Genomic DNA, 14,156 nt, shown 5'->3' on the forward strand with positions numbered 1-14,156 from the left:
TAGTCTGGTGAAATTGATATTGTGAATCACAAGACGGGAGACAAGTGCAATCTTAAATTTGTTCCTTATAGCTACTTCTCTCGTGATGTAGCAAGAAAGGTAAGAGAAGTTGGAGTTTACATGTTTTTCCTTAGTGTGTGTCCCTTAGAAATCCTACTCTTCGGGGGCTGGTGTAGATGATGGATGAAGAGATAGTCCAAACGTGTATGTATATATCTCCTAAATATGTATGTGGTGATTTGGAAAAAAAAAAAGGAGAAGTAAAGGAGAAAATCAGCAGGAAGGGGGACTAGATTGCATTACGAAACCAAATCATTGTCTTTTCTGGTAAAGACATTAAGTAAGAAAGTGAAAGTCAAGAGCAAGGAGAGATTGAAAATGGGAACACACAGGAAGGACCAGTAGGATTTCAGGAAGAAGGGTGGGCGATTTGACCCCTGTGAGGTCTAAGCACAAGTCCTGCGTCACCACCACAGCGGAATTGCGTCCTGAGTTTGATGGAGAGTGAAGAAGATCTGGGGATTTAAATCTGTTTGTGGCTGTCTCTGAAGAAAGAAGGAAATACCAGAGAGAAGAGAATATCAGAGAGAGAAGAAAATGCCATAATTCTGAGGACCATTCAGATCATTTTCCTGCATATATCATTGCAACAATAATCCCTGTACAACAAAATGATGAAACCCCAACTCATGGCTCATTTATTTTAAGCAGCTCAAAAAAGTATACCAAAATAATTTGGGTGCTCTGTGGTGTTTGTTGTAGCAAAATTTCACCAGTATTGGCCGTAGGACTTCTGTTTCCAGACTAGTCCGGTAAGCTAACCCACAGTGAAGGCTGTACTCCAAAGCCCTCTCTCCGTCCTTGTAGGTGACAGGGGAAGTGACAGATCCATCAGGAAAAGTTCACTTCGCCCTTCTGGGGACGTGGGATGAGAAAATGGATTGTTTCAAAGTACAGCCAGTCGTTGGGGAAAATGGGGGTGATGCTCGGCAGAGAGGCCATGAGGCAGAGGAAAGCAGGGTCATGCTATGGAAAAGGAACCCTTTACCGTGAGTATCACTATGCATGCTATCCAGGTAATACTTCGGCCTCAACCTTGGAGCAGTACTGATGGCATTTCTGCTTTCCTTCCCACTTAATTATGTGAGGGATCAAGCCAGGGAACTCAGAACCTTTGGAGAGGTTACCAGAAGGCTGTCACTGTATGATTTGAGTTGTAATGTGCCTTGTCAAGAAAATTGAAACGAATCAAGTCACATCTGCCAAAAAATATTCATAATTTAGAACAAAATGATTCAGAAGCAGCTAGAGGAGAAAGATGCCTACCACCTGTTAACAACTTAGCCCGAGACCCAGTGGCAATATAAAAGTCCCTGAGATCACGTACTGGAATTCGGAAATAAGATGGAGGCCATTTGTCCCCTGTCATCTCATATGTTCAGTCTATAGTAAGAGCTGAGATTATCCCAGAAAGAGGTTAAAAAGAAAGCAAAGGAAATAAGAGTAAGGAATTTCCATTTAGTAGAATGTTTCATTCTTCCTAAGGAATTTCTTCCTAATCTCCACTGAGCACAGCAGAAGCCCAGCAAACTCCCGGAGCGAGTGACGCCAGGGGAGGGGATGGGGAGCGGTCCCGTCTGGGTCTCTGCATGAGGGGAACCTGCCCTGGTCCTAGAGTCTGTCTGTCTGTAGAACGGCTTCGGGGAGGCTGTCTTTTGGCAGTGTGCTTTTAGCAAGGGGGCTCTGGCATCACCCTTTGTCTTTCTCATCCTTTACTTGTAGGAAGAATGCAGAAAACATGTACTACTTCTCAGAGCTTGCTCTGACGCTCAACGCCTGGGAAAGTGGCACCGCCCCCACAGACAGCCGATTGCGGCCTGACCAGAGACTGATGGAAAACGGGCGCTGGGATGAAGCCAATGCTGAGAAGCAGCGCCTGGAGGAAAAGCAAAGACTTTCCAGAAAGAAGAGAGAAGCAGAAGCTGTGAAAGCCACAGAGGATGGTAACGAACCTGTCTTCCACTCTCTCGATGGGTGGAGAATCACTTGGTGTGTTTCTGGCTCTCATTCTGTTTTTCTTCACCCGCTTTCCCTTTTAGGCACTCCCTATGATCCCTATAAGGCGCTGTGGTTTGAGCGGAAGAAGGACCCTGTTACCAAGGAGCTAACCCATATTTATAGGGGAGGATACTGGGAGTGTAAAGAAAAACAGGACTGGACCGCGTGCCCCGACATTTTCTGAAACAGCAGCAGCGACAAAGAGGAGGATCCAAAGGAGGGGACAGAAGACGTGCGGGAAGGCGGGCGTTTGGGACTCTGGCCGAGCGCTTTGCTCCCGGTTGTCTGTCTTAACCAATCATTTTGTCCAAATCAATCACCAGAAGCAGACACCAGTGGTGGTGATTGGCTGGTTGCCTTATAGCTGATTGAAACTGAGATCGACTCACTAGACCCCTGTGTTGGGAGGGAGGGGTTCAGTGGCCGGAACGTGGCGCTGCTCCCCTTCTGCAGAGCCCGGCGGTCGTGGCTCGTCCTCTCCCCTCTGCCCCCACTTTAAGATGATGTCATTCACCCTCCCCTGTAGGATCCTGCTCAGCCAAGGTCTGCGTGAGGTGATGATTCAGGGGCGTTTTGGTGCTGTTCAGAGCGAGGGCTGAATTTAGAAGCTCCTTGAACGAGGAGCACATCCGACTTAACGAGTGGAGGCATCGCGAATGACCGCAGGGATGCTTAGGCGTGGCGTCATGAAATGGGGCCACACGCGGGGTCAGTCTCTGGGGGCATCCATCCCAAGATAACTACAGCGTCGGAACAATTGCAAGGGGGCCTGTTCTGTAAGACCGGAATACTCAGACTGACATTTCTTGGAAGTTTCTATCTTCACTTGTGTAAAATACCCTTCTGCTGTCCTCCGTCTTTGACAGCAACCGGAGGCCACTTTGGTGGTTTGTAGGAGGGTTGCGTTATCCTCCCAAGGGAGTTTTATGGACTTCCTCAGATGGGGAACTTCTGAGAGCACAAGGCACGATGGAAAAGACTGCTAGCCACTTTGCTTTCCCAGTTCCTCCTCACTCACCCCCATTCTTCATTGCCCTTCTCGCTCCTCCCTCCCTCCTCCCCCCTTCTCTCTCTCTCTCTCTCTCTTTCTCTCTCAGCGCAATACCAGTTTGGGTCTGTGCCCCAGTGTGGAGCAAAGCATTACCTGTCCCATTCTGATATACTTCAGAATTTGAGAGAAGGGGTTAATTTGAAACAGAAGTTTTCACCATCTCTCAAGCCCCATGGACTGGAGCCACCTCTCAAATAATGTGTTAAATATCTGTATATTATATATATGTAGAGAAAAATCTAATTTTTTTGTTTGATTTTCCTTCTTCCCATTAAGAATCTTGTTTTTTGGTATCCTTTGTCTCCCTGGTACTCTCTTGGATAACTGATGTGGACGGGAGCCTCCTCTGTTTTCCATCCTTTAGGGGCAGACAGATTCAGAACCTGAGCAGGATCACCTCCGGCAGTCACCGAACAGGGACTTGGTCCCTCTGTATGATGGAGTGCCCACTGCTGTCTAAATTCTGCTCTCCTAATTACCTGAGTCTTGAAAATGAAATCCTAACTCTTTCCTGCCTTTTTTCCTTCTTTTGTTAGGAAGAGCATGGGTAGAGAGTCAGGACAGTAGTTTCCAGTTTAATTCTGCCTCTGCCCAAATCCCAGCACACACAGCTGATTCCCAAAAGACACTTCTTCCTAGGACGTGGGGCTGAAAGTGCCGTCATGTGGGGTGGGTAGAAGAACTGCTCCTGTCGGGCCCTGGCTTCCTTCATTTTGTGTTCTGTATTTGTTTTAGTTGTCTTGTTCAGAAATCTGCCCCTGTGCAGCCCACCCTTGGTTGAGGATCACAAATTGAGGTGCCTTCCTTGTATGCTTTTTGTTAGTGTTTTTCGTTTCTGTTCCTTAACTGCTGAGCCTCAGCCAGTGTGGGTCCTGGGGGAAATATCATTCCAGAGGAAGCCATCCCTGCATGGAAATTGGATTTATACTGGGTAAATTAGTACTTCTATTCCTTCCTCGTCATTCCTCCCTCCCTAGCTGTGATGCACTCGAGAGACAGGCAACCGCTGGGGAGTTTCCTCCTAAGACCCGATTCCCAACCTAAGCGCGGGATTGTGCTGGGGCTTCTTTCAAGGAGGCCCGCCAAGGCTGTGACCTAATTGGGGCTTTAGCCAGAGCAGGAATTTCTCAACCAAACTGAACGTCTCTGCTTTATCCCCCACCTTTCTTCCTCCACCATCTGCACTACATTTCCCAGCCTGATCCCCAGTCCGATTCCTGCTAATGGAGAAGCTTTGAGTCCTTCAGGTGAAATGAAGTCACATCAAAACAAAACTATATATATTTTCGTTTTTTTTGCCTTATTGCTTTTTTTCCAAGAAAACTACTAAATTAAATAATTTTTAAAAAGTCATATCGTTTGTCTGATTCACTTGACTCTTACTAGATAAGAAGTGGTGGTGGGAGGGGCTATAGAACTGGCCGGGTGCTGCTTTGTTCTTGGGAATCAGCAGCTGATCCTTGTGAGAAATTGAAAGAAAAACAGGGCATGGGTTTCCAGATGTTTCAACTGTTCGACAACATTCTCAAGGGTCTGTGGACAGAAGAGGAGTTTTAACAGCCCCTTCCGCTTTAATGGAATGTAATCAGTGTCTCCCCCCTTGGTATAGGGGAATCGTTTCTAGTGTGTTTTTGATGTTGGGCCTGTTTCACCTCAAAAAATAAAAGTTTTCTTGAATTCAATTTCTCTTGCCCATTTAGGTTCTCAGATTCTTAACTGTAGTAGGGATTCAAATTCCCTACTTTAAAACATGAGCAATTGAGTATTGATTTGAAGGCCTTGGAGAGAAGACCGTGAAGATGCTTGTTCAGGGTTTCACTATCAAGTTCCAGGGGGATGGGGGGGTGGGCAAAGGAATCAAAGGGGCCCAGAGAGGCTGCACACAGGTCCTGCCCTGCGGCTGAGCGTCTGCCTTTGCATCCAGCGTGCTGAGTTAGGAATTCTGAACATTGCCCGGCTTACACTTGAACAATTTTAAGAGGTAAATGTTAGAACCGTCATGTGAAATACAAAGACAGGCACTGAGGGGAAAAAAGCCCTAATTTAAATAAATTCACTAAGGTTACACAGCTGATCGGTTAGTCACAGTGTTGGAACTCAGAGCTGGGTTTGTTTGACCCCCGAGTCTATGACCTCCCAGAACCTTGTGTTCTGGGAGAAGCTGGGTTGGAAGGCAGCTGACAGTGAAGTCATTTCCTCCTGGATTAGGTCACATCAGGCTGTAACGCACATTTCCATTTCCAGAGGCTTAGTGACGTGGATAGTGCCACTTTGGAGGTCCTTGAAGGAAGGGGCATCCTTCAAGTTCAGCCTCCAGGCTCCTTGATTTCTCAGGACCCTCATGTCCACAAAATTAGCTGTGTTGCCAGAGATGGTTTTTCTAGCCTGGTTCTTAGGAAGGTCACGCATCTGTTCAAGTCATTTGCCTGAGTCACATTGCTGGGCTTGATGGTTAAGTTTCAGGACCGTCAGGTGTTTTGGGTTTTTTTTTGTTCTTTTTTTTGTTTTTTTCTGGCAAGCTAAAAATCATTGCAGTAGACGCCTGCTGTTTGCAAGAGCATCTTGAATAGCACTGTGCCATAAAACTTCCTCCAAGAAGGGCAGTCAAATGTACCTGAAACATTTTAACAATCCCTTCTTTAGTCCCTTCATGGGCTACTATGACCTGATGGGTCGTGATGTGGATTCCCAAGGGCCTACCACACTCATGATTCAAAATGATAACCCAGCAAAATTATAAATTATAACCCTTGTGAGGGACCCCTGAAGTCCCCCAAAATTGGTAAACCTTTAAATTTCAGGGCCTACTCTACTTTCGGCAAGATAAGTGAAAACGAACCCTAGAAGGAGATGTAGAAATCTTTGGAAGTTATTCACTATAAAGTGTGTACCTTGTGAAATTCTAAGATTGTCGTCAAAATGTGGAGCTTGCTTCTAAAAGTCATAAAGCTTTTGCCCCATGATCTGCCCTGCCTTGTGGGAAGCATTCCAAGCCTCTCATGGCTTTTCCTTCCAAGCTCAGACAATAATGTGTAGTATATTTTCCTCAGGCCTTCCTCCCTACAAGCTTTTCAGTTCACACGGATCCCTCAGGGGAAGGAGCAAGGGTGGCCTCAGGAAGGCATCTTTAAAGGCAAGAACTAAAGAGCTCGAATCTTCTATAAAAAGCCTGGCAGAGGTCACATTTGAGTTTAATCAGGTGATTTTAAAAGTTAGTAAAGAACCAGTTGGCCCTGAGATATGGCTCTCTCTCTCTCTCTCTTTTCTTCCCTCTGTCTCTCTCTCCTTTCTCTCAACATTGACTCCAGTCTGTTATGTAACATACATTAGGGATATAAATGACAAGAAAGAGCTCTGATAAGCAGGCAATTACAGCCTGGTTTGATAAATGGCGTGAAAGCACTGGAGAGGGCCACCAGCCTATGGGGAGCGGGGAGGGACAGGAAAGAGGCATGTCAGAGAAGGCTTCTAGAACTAGGAGAACATATCTGAGTTGAGAGTTGCAGGCTTAATAGGGGTTAAGGAAGGGCAGAGTAGAGAAAGCAGCATGGACAAAGATGAAGAGCAAAGTCTAGGAAAGCATCCTGAGTTTGGATGGCTGTATGAATTGCTAGATAGAATTCAGAGTCAAGGAGAGAACACTGATACCGTGCTGGAGAGAGCAAGGACCCAATTTATGGAAGTCTATATACCATATAAAGGTAGAAGTCTTGGGTTTGGAAACATGGTGGACGATGAGGACCTGCAGCAAACTACCAACACCATAGAAGAGCTGCTGGATCTCATCAGGCTCAGCCTGGACGAGCGAGTTTTTTGTTGTTTTTTTTTTTTTTTTAAGATTTTATTTATTTATTTGACAGAGAGAGACACAGCGAGAGAGGGAACACGAGCAGGGTGAGTGGGAGAGGGAGAAGAAGCCTTCCCACTGAGCAGGGAGCCCGATGTGGGGCTCGATGTGGGGCTCGATGTGGGGCTCGATTCCAGGACCCTGGGATCATGACCTGAGCCGAAGGCAGACGCTTAACGACTGAGCCACCCAGGCGCCCCTGGATGAGCAAATTTAACTGAAAATGAAAAATGGACAGAAAGCTTTGAGGCAGATTGCACACTCATCATCAGCATTTAAATATGATATTGGGAGATGTGGAAGAAACTGTGACTAGTATTGACTAGTATAGAAATTGATGAGGAAACATACGAAGAGATATATAAATCCACATAATGGAATATTCCGATACCTTTTGTCTGGGGAGATGGTGTTGTACTAGGTTGCCCCTCCATTGAGACTTGACTGAAACAAAGAATTTATCGTGTAGGGAATATAGGAGATTTTGTATGATTGCCTCTTTAAATGTAGAAGACATTCAAAAGAGAAACCTGCATAAATTTTGATATTAAGAAATGACCATAAAAAAAAAAGAAATGACCATGGATGCTTCCACTCCTGAAATGAGTTGATTTGCAGGTAATTCAAAAATTCCCCCCCCCTTTTTTTTTAAGATTTTATTCATTCATTTGTCAGAGAGAGAGAGAGCACAAACGGGGGGAGCGGTGGGCAGAGGAGAAGCAGGCTCCCCGCTGAGCAAGGAGGCCGATACAGGACTTAATCCCTGGACCCTGGGATCATGACCCCAACTCAATCCCTGGACCCTGGGATCATGACCGAAGCTGAGGGCAGACACTTAACTGACTGAGCCCCCACCCTGGCATTGCAGATAACTCAAAAATTCTTAAGCTAAAGGGCATTTAATTTTTTTTCCCAACCCCTTCAATAAATATAATCACCAAAATGAAGAACTTTTTTCAGGAATTGATTTGTTCTGTTGTTTTCTCAGACAATTTCTGATTTTTTTTTCCTTTAAATTAAATTTGATGTTTCCTTTTTTGATTAAAAAAAAAAAAGATAGAAGTCTTGGTTTTTGCTCTCAACTAGGGAGCCCGTGAAGGATTTTTAAGCAGGGTGATGGGTTCCAGTGTGGATTTACAGGTAGGAAGATCAGTGAAGAGGTTGGGGAAGAATGTAAGAATGAAGAGAAGTGGAGGGATTCCAGAAATACTGAACTGGAATGAACAGCACTTGGGTCTGATTATAGGTGGAGGGCAGAAGGAGGGAGGGAGGAAACTGTTTTTCTGCCTTGGGAAACTTAGATGGAAGGTGGTAGTAAGTTTAGAGGGAAAGACAGGTTCATTTTTGAACATTCTGAGCTGGCCATTCCCGTGAAGAGGTTGAGTAAGCAATTTAAAACATGGATCTCTTGGCAATAGCTACATTTTTGTGAGACTCAGGAATGGGATGCTGAGAGTGGCTGCACATTATATTCACCTGGTCAGTTTACAAAATACACAATCCTGACCCCCATCTGCAGAGATTCTGATTAAATTAGGGCTGGGGCTAGTTCAATTGTATACGTGTGAATGCAGGAGATGCAAAATAATGAAATAGGAGGAGGAGGTCCTATTAAGGGGATATTATTAAAGCAGAGCTTGCTTCTCAGACTTTGGGAGAGATCTCAGTCAATTCCACTTTTTGACAGTGTCTATTTGAAAGTTTAAAAATGCCAAGGTGGGGTTACAAAAATTGAGGTATGTTTCAAAGATTGAGGTTTAGCAGAACAGTGCTTTTAACATACAGATACAGGGGCTCCATGCACAGCACACCTCCTGGAGGTAAGATTGCAAAGGCTTTTGACTTTGACATGTGAAGCCTTTTACAAATGGCCTTCCTGTTCAGTTCCATACATTTCCATACATTCCATACATACATTTCTTGCGTCCAAACAACTGAGAAAAGTAAAATTATTTGTCATTTTTGGTTTATAAACAGGGGCTTGGCTTTATCGCCCCTGTAATATTTGCTAAATGCTTACCTGCAGCTGAACTCATCCTGACCTCTTGCTACAACCAAACAAATACTATTTCATTACGGAAATACAAAAAGTACTTTTTACGAGCTGCCGAGATAGCTCAGTTGGGAGAGCGTTAGACTGAAGATCTAAAGGTCCCTGGTTCGATCCCGGGTTTCGGCAGTGGTTTTAGATAGCGCCTAAGAATTCTAGCTTGGCACGGTCGCGTGCTTGGGGTGGCCGCGAAAGCACCGATCTCCTCACTTTCACCTCTCCGTGAGGGAGGACACTGAAAACAGAAAAAGGGGTTTACGTAGTTGCTTTTAAATTGCTCAGGATAAAGGCAGGCTCCCTTCCCTGACCTTGGGTCTGCCTGGGACCACGCTCTCCCTACGCACGGGGCGCCGCTCACTTGCTTCGGAATCACTCCAGCTCTCTCTCTTCTTTCCAGTTCGCCGCGACGTTCCAGGAGCTGGGAACTTTCTCCGCGGGTCGGAGGCACTAGCGCACCCGGGCTCCGCCGGGGATTTGGCAGCCATTCAGCCGCCACGTGCGGAGGGCAGGTCCGGGCGCGCAGGGGCTCGGTGGGGATCGCGGGCAGCCCCGGCCCCCCTCGGCCAGAGAATCCCTCTGTTTCGGTTTGGTCCAGCTGGCTTAACAATAAGGACCTAGAACACCTTTTGGTGGTGGTGGTGGTGGTGGTGGTGGTGGTGGTGGTGGTGGTGGTGGTGGTGGTGGTGGTGGTGATGATGGTGGTGAGTATGGGAAAGCCCTCTCTGGTTCATGTCTACACCAGGGTTACCAAATCAAACACAGGACGCCCAATTAAATTTGAATTTCAAAGAAACAACGAATTTTTTTTTTTTAGTATAAGTATGTCCCAAATATTGCATGGACCATACAAAGTACACACTCGTTGTTTCTCAGAAATTTAAATTTAACTGAATTGGTATTTGCCAAATCGCAAACCACTATTGTACATCATGTATACATACATACGCTCTGAACTCGATGCACCCCCTGCCCCACCGGGCCCCAGCAAATATACTGAGAAACAACAGTCAGGGCGATCCGGGTTTCAGAACAGACCGGTAGTTTCTTATTCTCAACATCTCGCCACGTACAAATGCGTTTGCGTCCATCACCACCCAAGCCGGCGGTGGCAGAGATCCCCAGGAAACACGCCTCAGGGAATCAGCCATCCTACCTGGCCGGGGCTTCCAGAGCCGTTTACACTGGTCTGGGATGGGGGTGGGGGGAGGGAAATTTGGAGGCTCTGGGCTGGATCCTAACACTAGTAGTAGTAGTAATAATAATAATAAGTATTGTTATTATATAATATATATTATGCTATATATAACATATAATGAGTATTTATTATAATAATAATTATAATACTTACATATTACATATATGTAACATATATATGCAATATATATTATGTAATATATATAATAATATATAATAATACACTTATCATTACTTGTTAAGATGATGAATAATAATACTTATACTTATTGATGATATTACACTTGTTAAGATGATGAATAATAATAATACTTATTATTACTTATTAAGATGATGAGTCACTCTCTCAAGTCAGTGCAATGGAACAACACACACTTAGCGATGCCTTCTTTTTGGCTGGACACCAGGCTGGGACATGGGGAGAGAGAATGGAGATTCAGTCCTCACATTCTAAAAATCCTGGGTGCGGTGAAAGGCAAAATGGAGAAGTATTGCTTTGGGACCTATTTATATACGTCCTCCCCTTTCTGTTCATCTGTGCCGATACACTAGCTGATGAGGGGCTTCGTCCCCCCGAAACTTTGGTTCTTGGGTGGAAGGATGCATTTTGATGAGGGACTCTTGAAATCTAATGATGGTCAAAAGGAAGGAAAACAAAATGATGTACTAATAAATTGAGCAGTTCAAAGTTTGCATGATGTATGTCAGCATGTGTGACAGGGAATTTTATAGGTCACCTTGGCTAGGCTGTGGTGTGGTGGCCGGTTGTTTAGTCAAACACCAGTCTAGGTGCTGCTGTGAAGGTGTTCAGATATGATGAACATGTAGATCAGTAGACTTTGAGTAAAGCAGATTATCCTCTGTAATGTGGCTGGGCCTCATCCAATCATCTGAAGGTTTAAGAGCAAAGACCGGGGTTTCCTGATGAAGGAACTCTGTTCAAGATGGTAAACAGAAAACCTGACTAGGTCTCCAGCTTGCTGCGTCGCTGAAGTTGGACTCAAGACCGCAACACCAACACTTACCTGAATTTCCAGTCTGTTGGCCTACCCAATAGACTTTAAACTTGCCAACCCCCCCATAACTGGGCACCAATTTCTTAAAATCTCTCTCTCTCTCAATGTTGGGACTTCCCAGTTTCCAGCCTGAAGAGAAAAGGGAGAATCCCCACGGTAAGTACTTGGGATCCAAGCAAGAAATGCGAAGATAGGGTGTCTCTGCCTGAATTACCACCATTGTTGCCCACATGGCATACACCTACTCAGTTTTAATGTCTTTTTTTCTCTGCCAGATTCTATTCTGCCTACCTTCTGGTTGTCCGTCTGCGTTACCAAAGCACTCGTATTTTCCTCTATTAAAGCACTGATTAGGAGGTTCTCAAAGATTTACTGCCTGCATGCTTGCCTTCTGGACCACAGTGCAGGGGAGGTGAAGACCAGGGATGGTGCCGGTCACCGGGAGGTACCTGCATCCTTCCACCCAAGAACTCAAGAACCTTGAGTTCTCAAAGGTGCTTGGGACGGGCGAGGGGGAGAAAGGGAGGTGGTACGCCTGTTCGAGGGAACAGCATGGGTAAAGGCCCAGAAAACCGAAAGACAGCAGGGCATCTGTAATATGCAAATAGTGGCGTGTGCCGCCGAGAGGTGGGGAGAGGTGGGGAGAGGTGGGGAGAGGCTCCTCCGCCCGCGCAGGGCGGCGGGAGCGCGCGTGCGCCGAGGCCCGGCTAGTGGGGGCGGGGCGGGGAGCGGGGAGCGAGGGGCGGGGGCGTGCTCTCCAGGCCCAGACCCAGGTCCGAGGCGGCTGCTAGCGCTTCTGGCCGGGGCCCACGTCGTCCCTTTTAGTTAATGCGCTTCGCGCTTCTTTTGAGGTGGGCGCCTGAGATGGGGACCAAACTGCGAAGTGGTGTTTCTCGGAAGAAGGGGGCACCTGCTACTTTTAACATTAAACTGTGATCTCCGACCCCCGTGCTCTTTGCTTTTAGGGCGAAGATACGCGTGGGGGGGTACGGGGGGACAATGAATAAATGGCTTCTCGGCCTGTCTCAGGCTTTTGCAGAACTCGATTCATGTTCGCCAAGGAGTTTCTAAATAAAAAGGGGTGCGTTTTATTTAAGAAATCTGCATGTAGCTGTCAAAGAATGACCTGACACCTTCCCGGCGGGGCCGGTGGGTGGGAATTGGGCTGAATCACAGTCAGAGGAGTCCCGAAGTTCCTGCAGCTTGGTGATGTTAGCTCAGAGCCCAAACGATAACAGGGCCTTCAGCCGCCAGAGGGAGAACTTTGCTGTGAGCCCGGATAGCTCAGTCGGTAGAGCATCAGACTTTTAATCTGAGGGTCCAGGGTTCAAGTCCCTGTTCGGGCGGCGCTTTCCCTTTTTCCTAATAATTTAAAAATAAGAACAAACTTTCGTAATCCGGGTTGCTTTCAGAGAAGGGAGTAAAATCCTGGAGCCTGTAGGCTACGAGCCCAGACCCTTACCTGAAAAGCCGGGCCTCCAGCGCTGACTGACACAGCGAACCTTTGTGCAAAAGCCCCTGGAGAACTTGCCCTGCACTGCTGGAGGGAATTAAATAGGCTGTTTTATTCTGCAACCACCCGCCAGGCTTCCGGGTCCGGACTACTGACTGCTGTATTCACAGGAAGAGGGAATAGATGCCTTCCAGGACGTCCCTGGGACTCCCCGGGGGAACCGCTCCCCATCGTTGTCCTGGGGCCCTCTTCGCCGGCGCTCTCTCTGGGGTTCCCTCCCGCTAGGTGCCTGTGACTATGGCATGGATCCTGCACCTACACGCCACCTTCCTATCCTTCTAGAGAATATTTCTGCACTCTGAAAAGGGAGAGACAACCATCTAGAAACCCATGTACCAAATAGAGCAGTCCCCTCTCTAAACGAAGTCTTCTCTCTACCCTGCCCCCCGCAAAGTGTGACCCTGAACACAGGGAGGTGTTGAGGTGGAGATGGCAGCTTCTGCCATGGGAGGAATCCAGTGCGTATTGGAAAGACTTCAAGGGGCTGGAATGGGACAAGTCCTGGTGTTGGAAAAACAAAAAAAGTCAGCTGGCCCCGGCCTCAAACTAACAAGGGAAGGAGTTAGCTTCTGAAAGGTATTGAGGAAGTTGGGATCTGGACACAGAAGCTTAGGCATGGGTTCACTAAGAGTAAAACTAATTTCCTTGGGAGGTAGAGGGAAGGTGCATCCTTGCTTCGATAAAGATTGAGTCTACCTTGCTTCTGCCAGGCAACAAAGAAGGGTCTATCTTGATCTCCTTAGCAGGGTGGAGGTGTAGGTTGATTGAGTCAGCTGCCCTCTTCGCCGATGGATGGTGGTACCCAGGGAGTCCTGATTAGTGGGGCAGAGCCAGGATGGAGGAAGCACTCAAGAGGGAAGCTGGGCCTTCACCCTCCACACTGGAGTGCCTTACCCAGAGCCTACACAGGCCTATACAGACCCACAATTACCTCCCAGTCTCCAAAGTGCAGCTTCCTCATCAGGAGAAAGAGAATCAGCTATGGCATCCAACTTATGAACTTGTAATTAAATGAGGTAACAAGGCATGCACAGTGCTTAGTAGAGTTTTGCCCCAAGGTAAACATTTAATACACTGTAGCTATTATCATTATTATTCAATATTCAATATTGTTATTATTTTCAATCTAGGGAGGAAACAAAAGATACCTATCGAAACAGGTAAGGAACCATTCCAAAGAAACATACTCCCAATATGCTCAAGATCATAATCCAATCCACATTCGTGTGATTTGTGTTGGTTGGTATGTGCTGAAGGGACAGCAATGGTCACTGATCCAAGTAAGAGCAGAGTGCACTGGTTGGGCCAGTCAGGCTTCTTTCTTGAAGAAAGTGAATCAAGGGGCTCAGATGGAATCTCAGGGAGAGAAACAAGGTGAGGAGCTATGGCAATTTTTCTTCTCTCTGAGGGAGTGCTTTGGAACGTGA

General features: G+C 46.6%; 1 protein-coding gene and 2 non-coding genes across 3 annotated transcripts in view; all 3 read left to right on the plus strand.

The window, feature by feature from the left end:
* The window catches only part of OSBP (oxysterol binding protein), a 35,989-nt gene extending 31,527 nt beyond the window's left edge, over positions 1–4,462 (plus strand). Inside the window, exons 11-14 of the mRNA XM_025878510.2 lie at positions 4–99; positions 868–1,049; positions 1,783–2,003; positions 2,100–4,462. Of these exons, the coding sequence (XP_025734295.1) occupies positions 4–99; positions 868–1,049; positions 1,783–2,003; positions 2,100–2,242 (642 nt within the window). The 3' untranslated portion in view covers positions 2,243–4,462. The remainder of the gene's footprint in view (positions 1–3; positions 100–867; positions 1,050–1,782; positions 2,004–2,099) is intronic.
* Positions 4,463–9,062: 4,600 nt separating this feature from the next.
* On the plus strand, positions 9,063–9,135 carry TRNAF-GAA (transfer RNA phenylalanine (anticodon GAA)). The gene has a single exon. It is a non-coding gene; the product is annotated as a tRNA-Phe (tRNA).
* Positions 9,136–12,489: 3,354 nt separating this feature from the next.
* On the plus strand, positions 12,490–12,562 carry TRNAK-UUU (transfer RNA lysine (anticodon UUU)). The gene has a single exon. It is a non-coding gene; the product is annotated as a tRNA-Lys (tRNA).
* The last annotated feature ends 1,594 nt before the right edge of the window (positions 12,563–14,156 follow it).

The sequence above is a fragment of the Callorhinus ursinus genome, unplaced genomic scaffold (genome assembly GCF_003265705.2).
Source record: "Callorhinus ursinus isolate GAN/ISIS: 27379988/994484 unplaced genomic scaffold, GSC_fseal_2.0 scaffold21, whole genome shotgun sequence".
Lineage (NCBI taxonomy): Eukaryota > Metazoa > Chordata > Mammalia > Carnivora > Otariidae > Callorhinus > Callorhinus ursinus.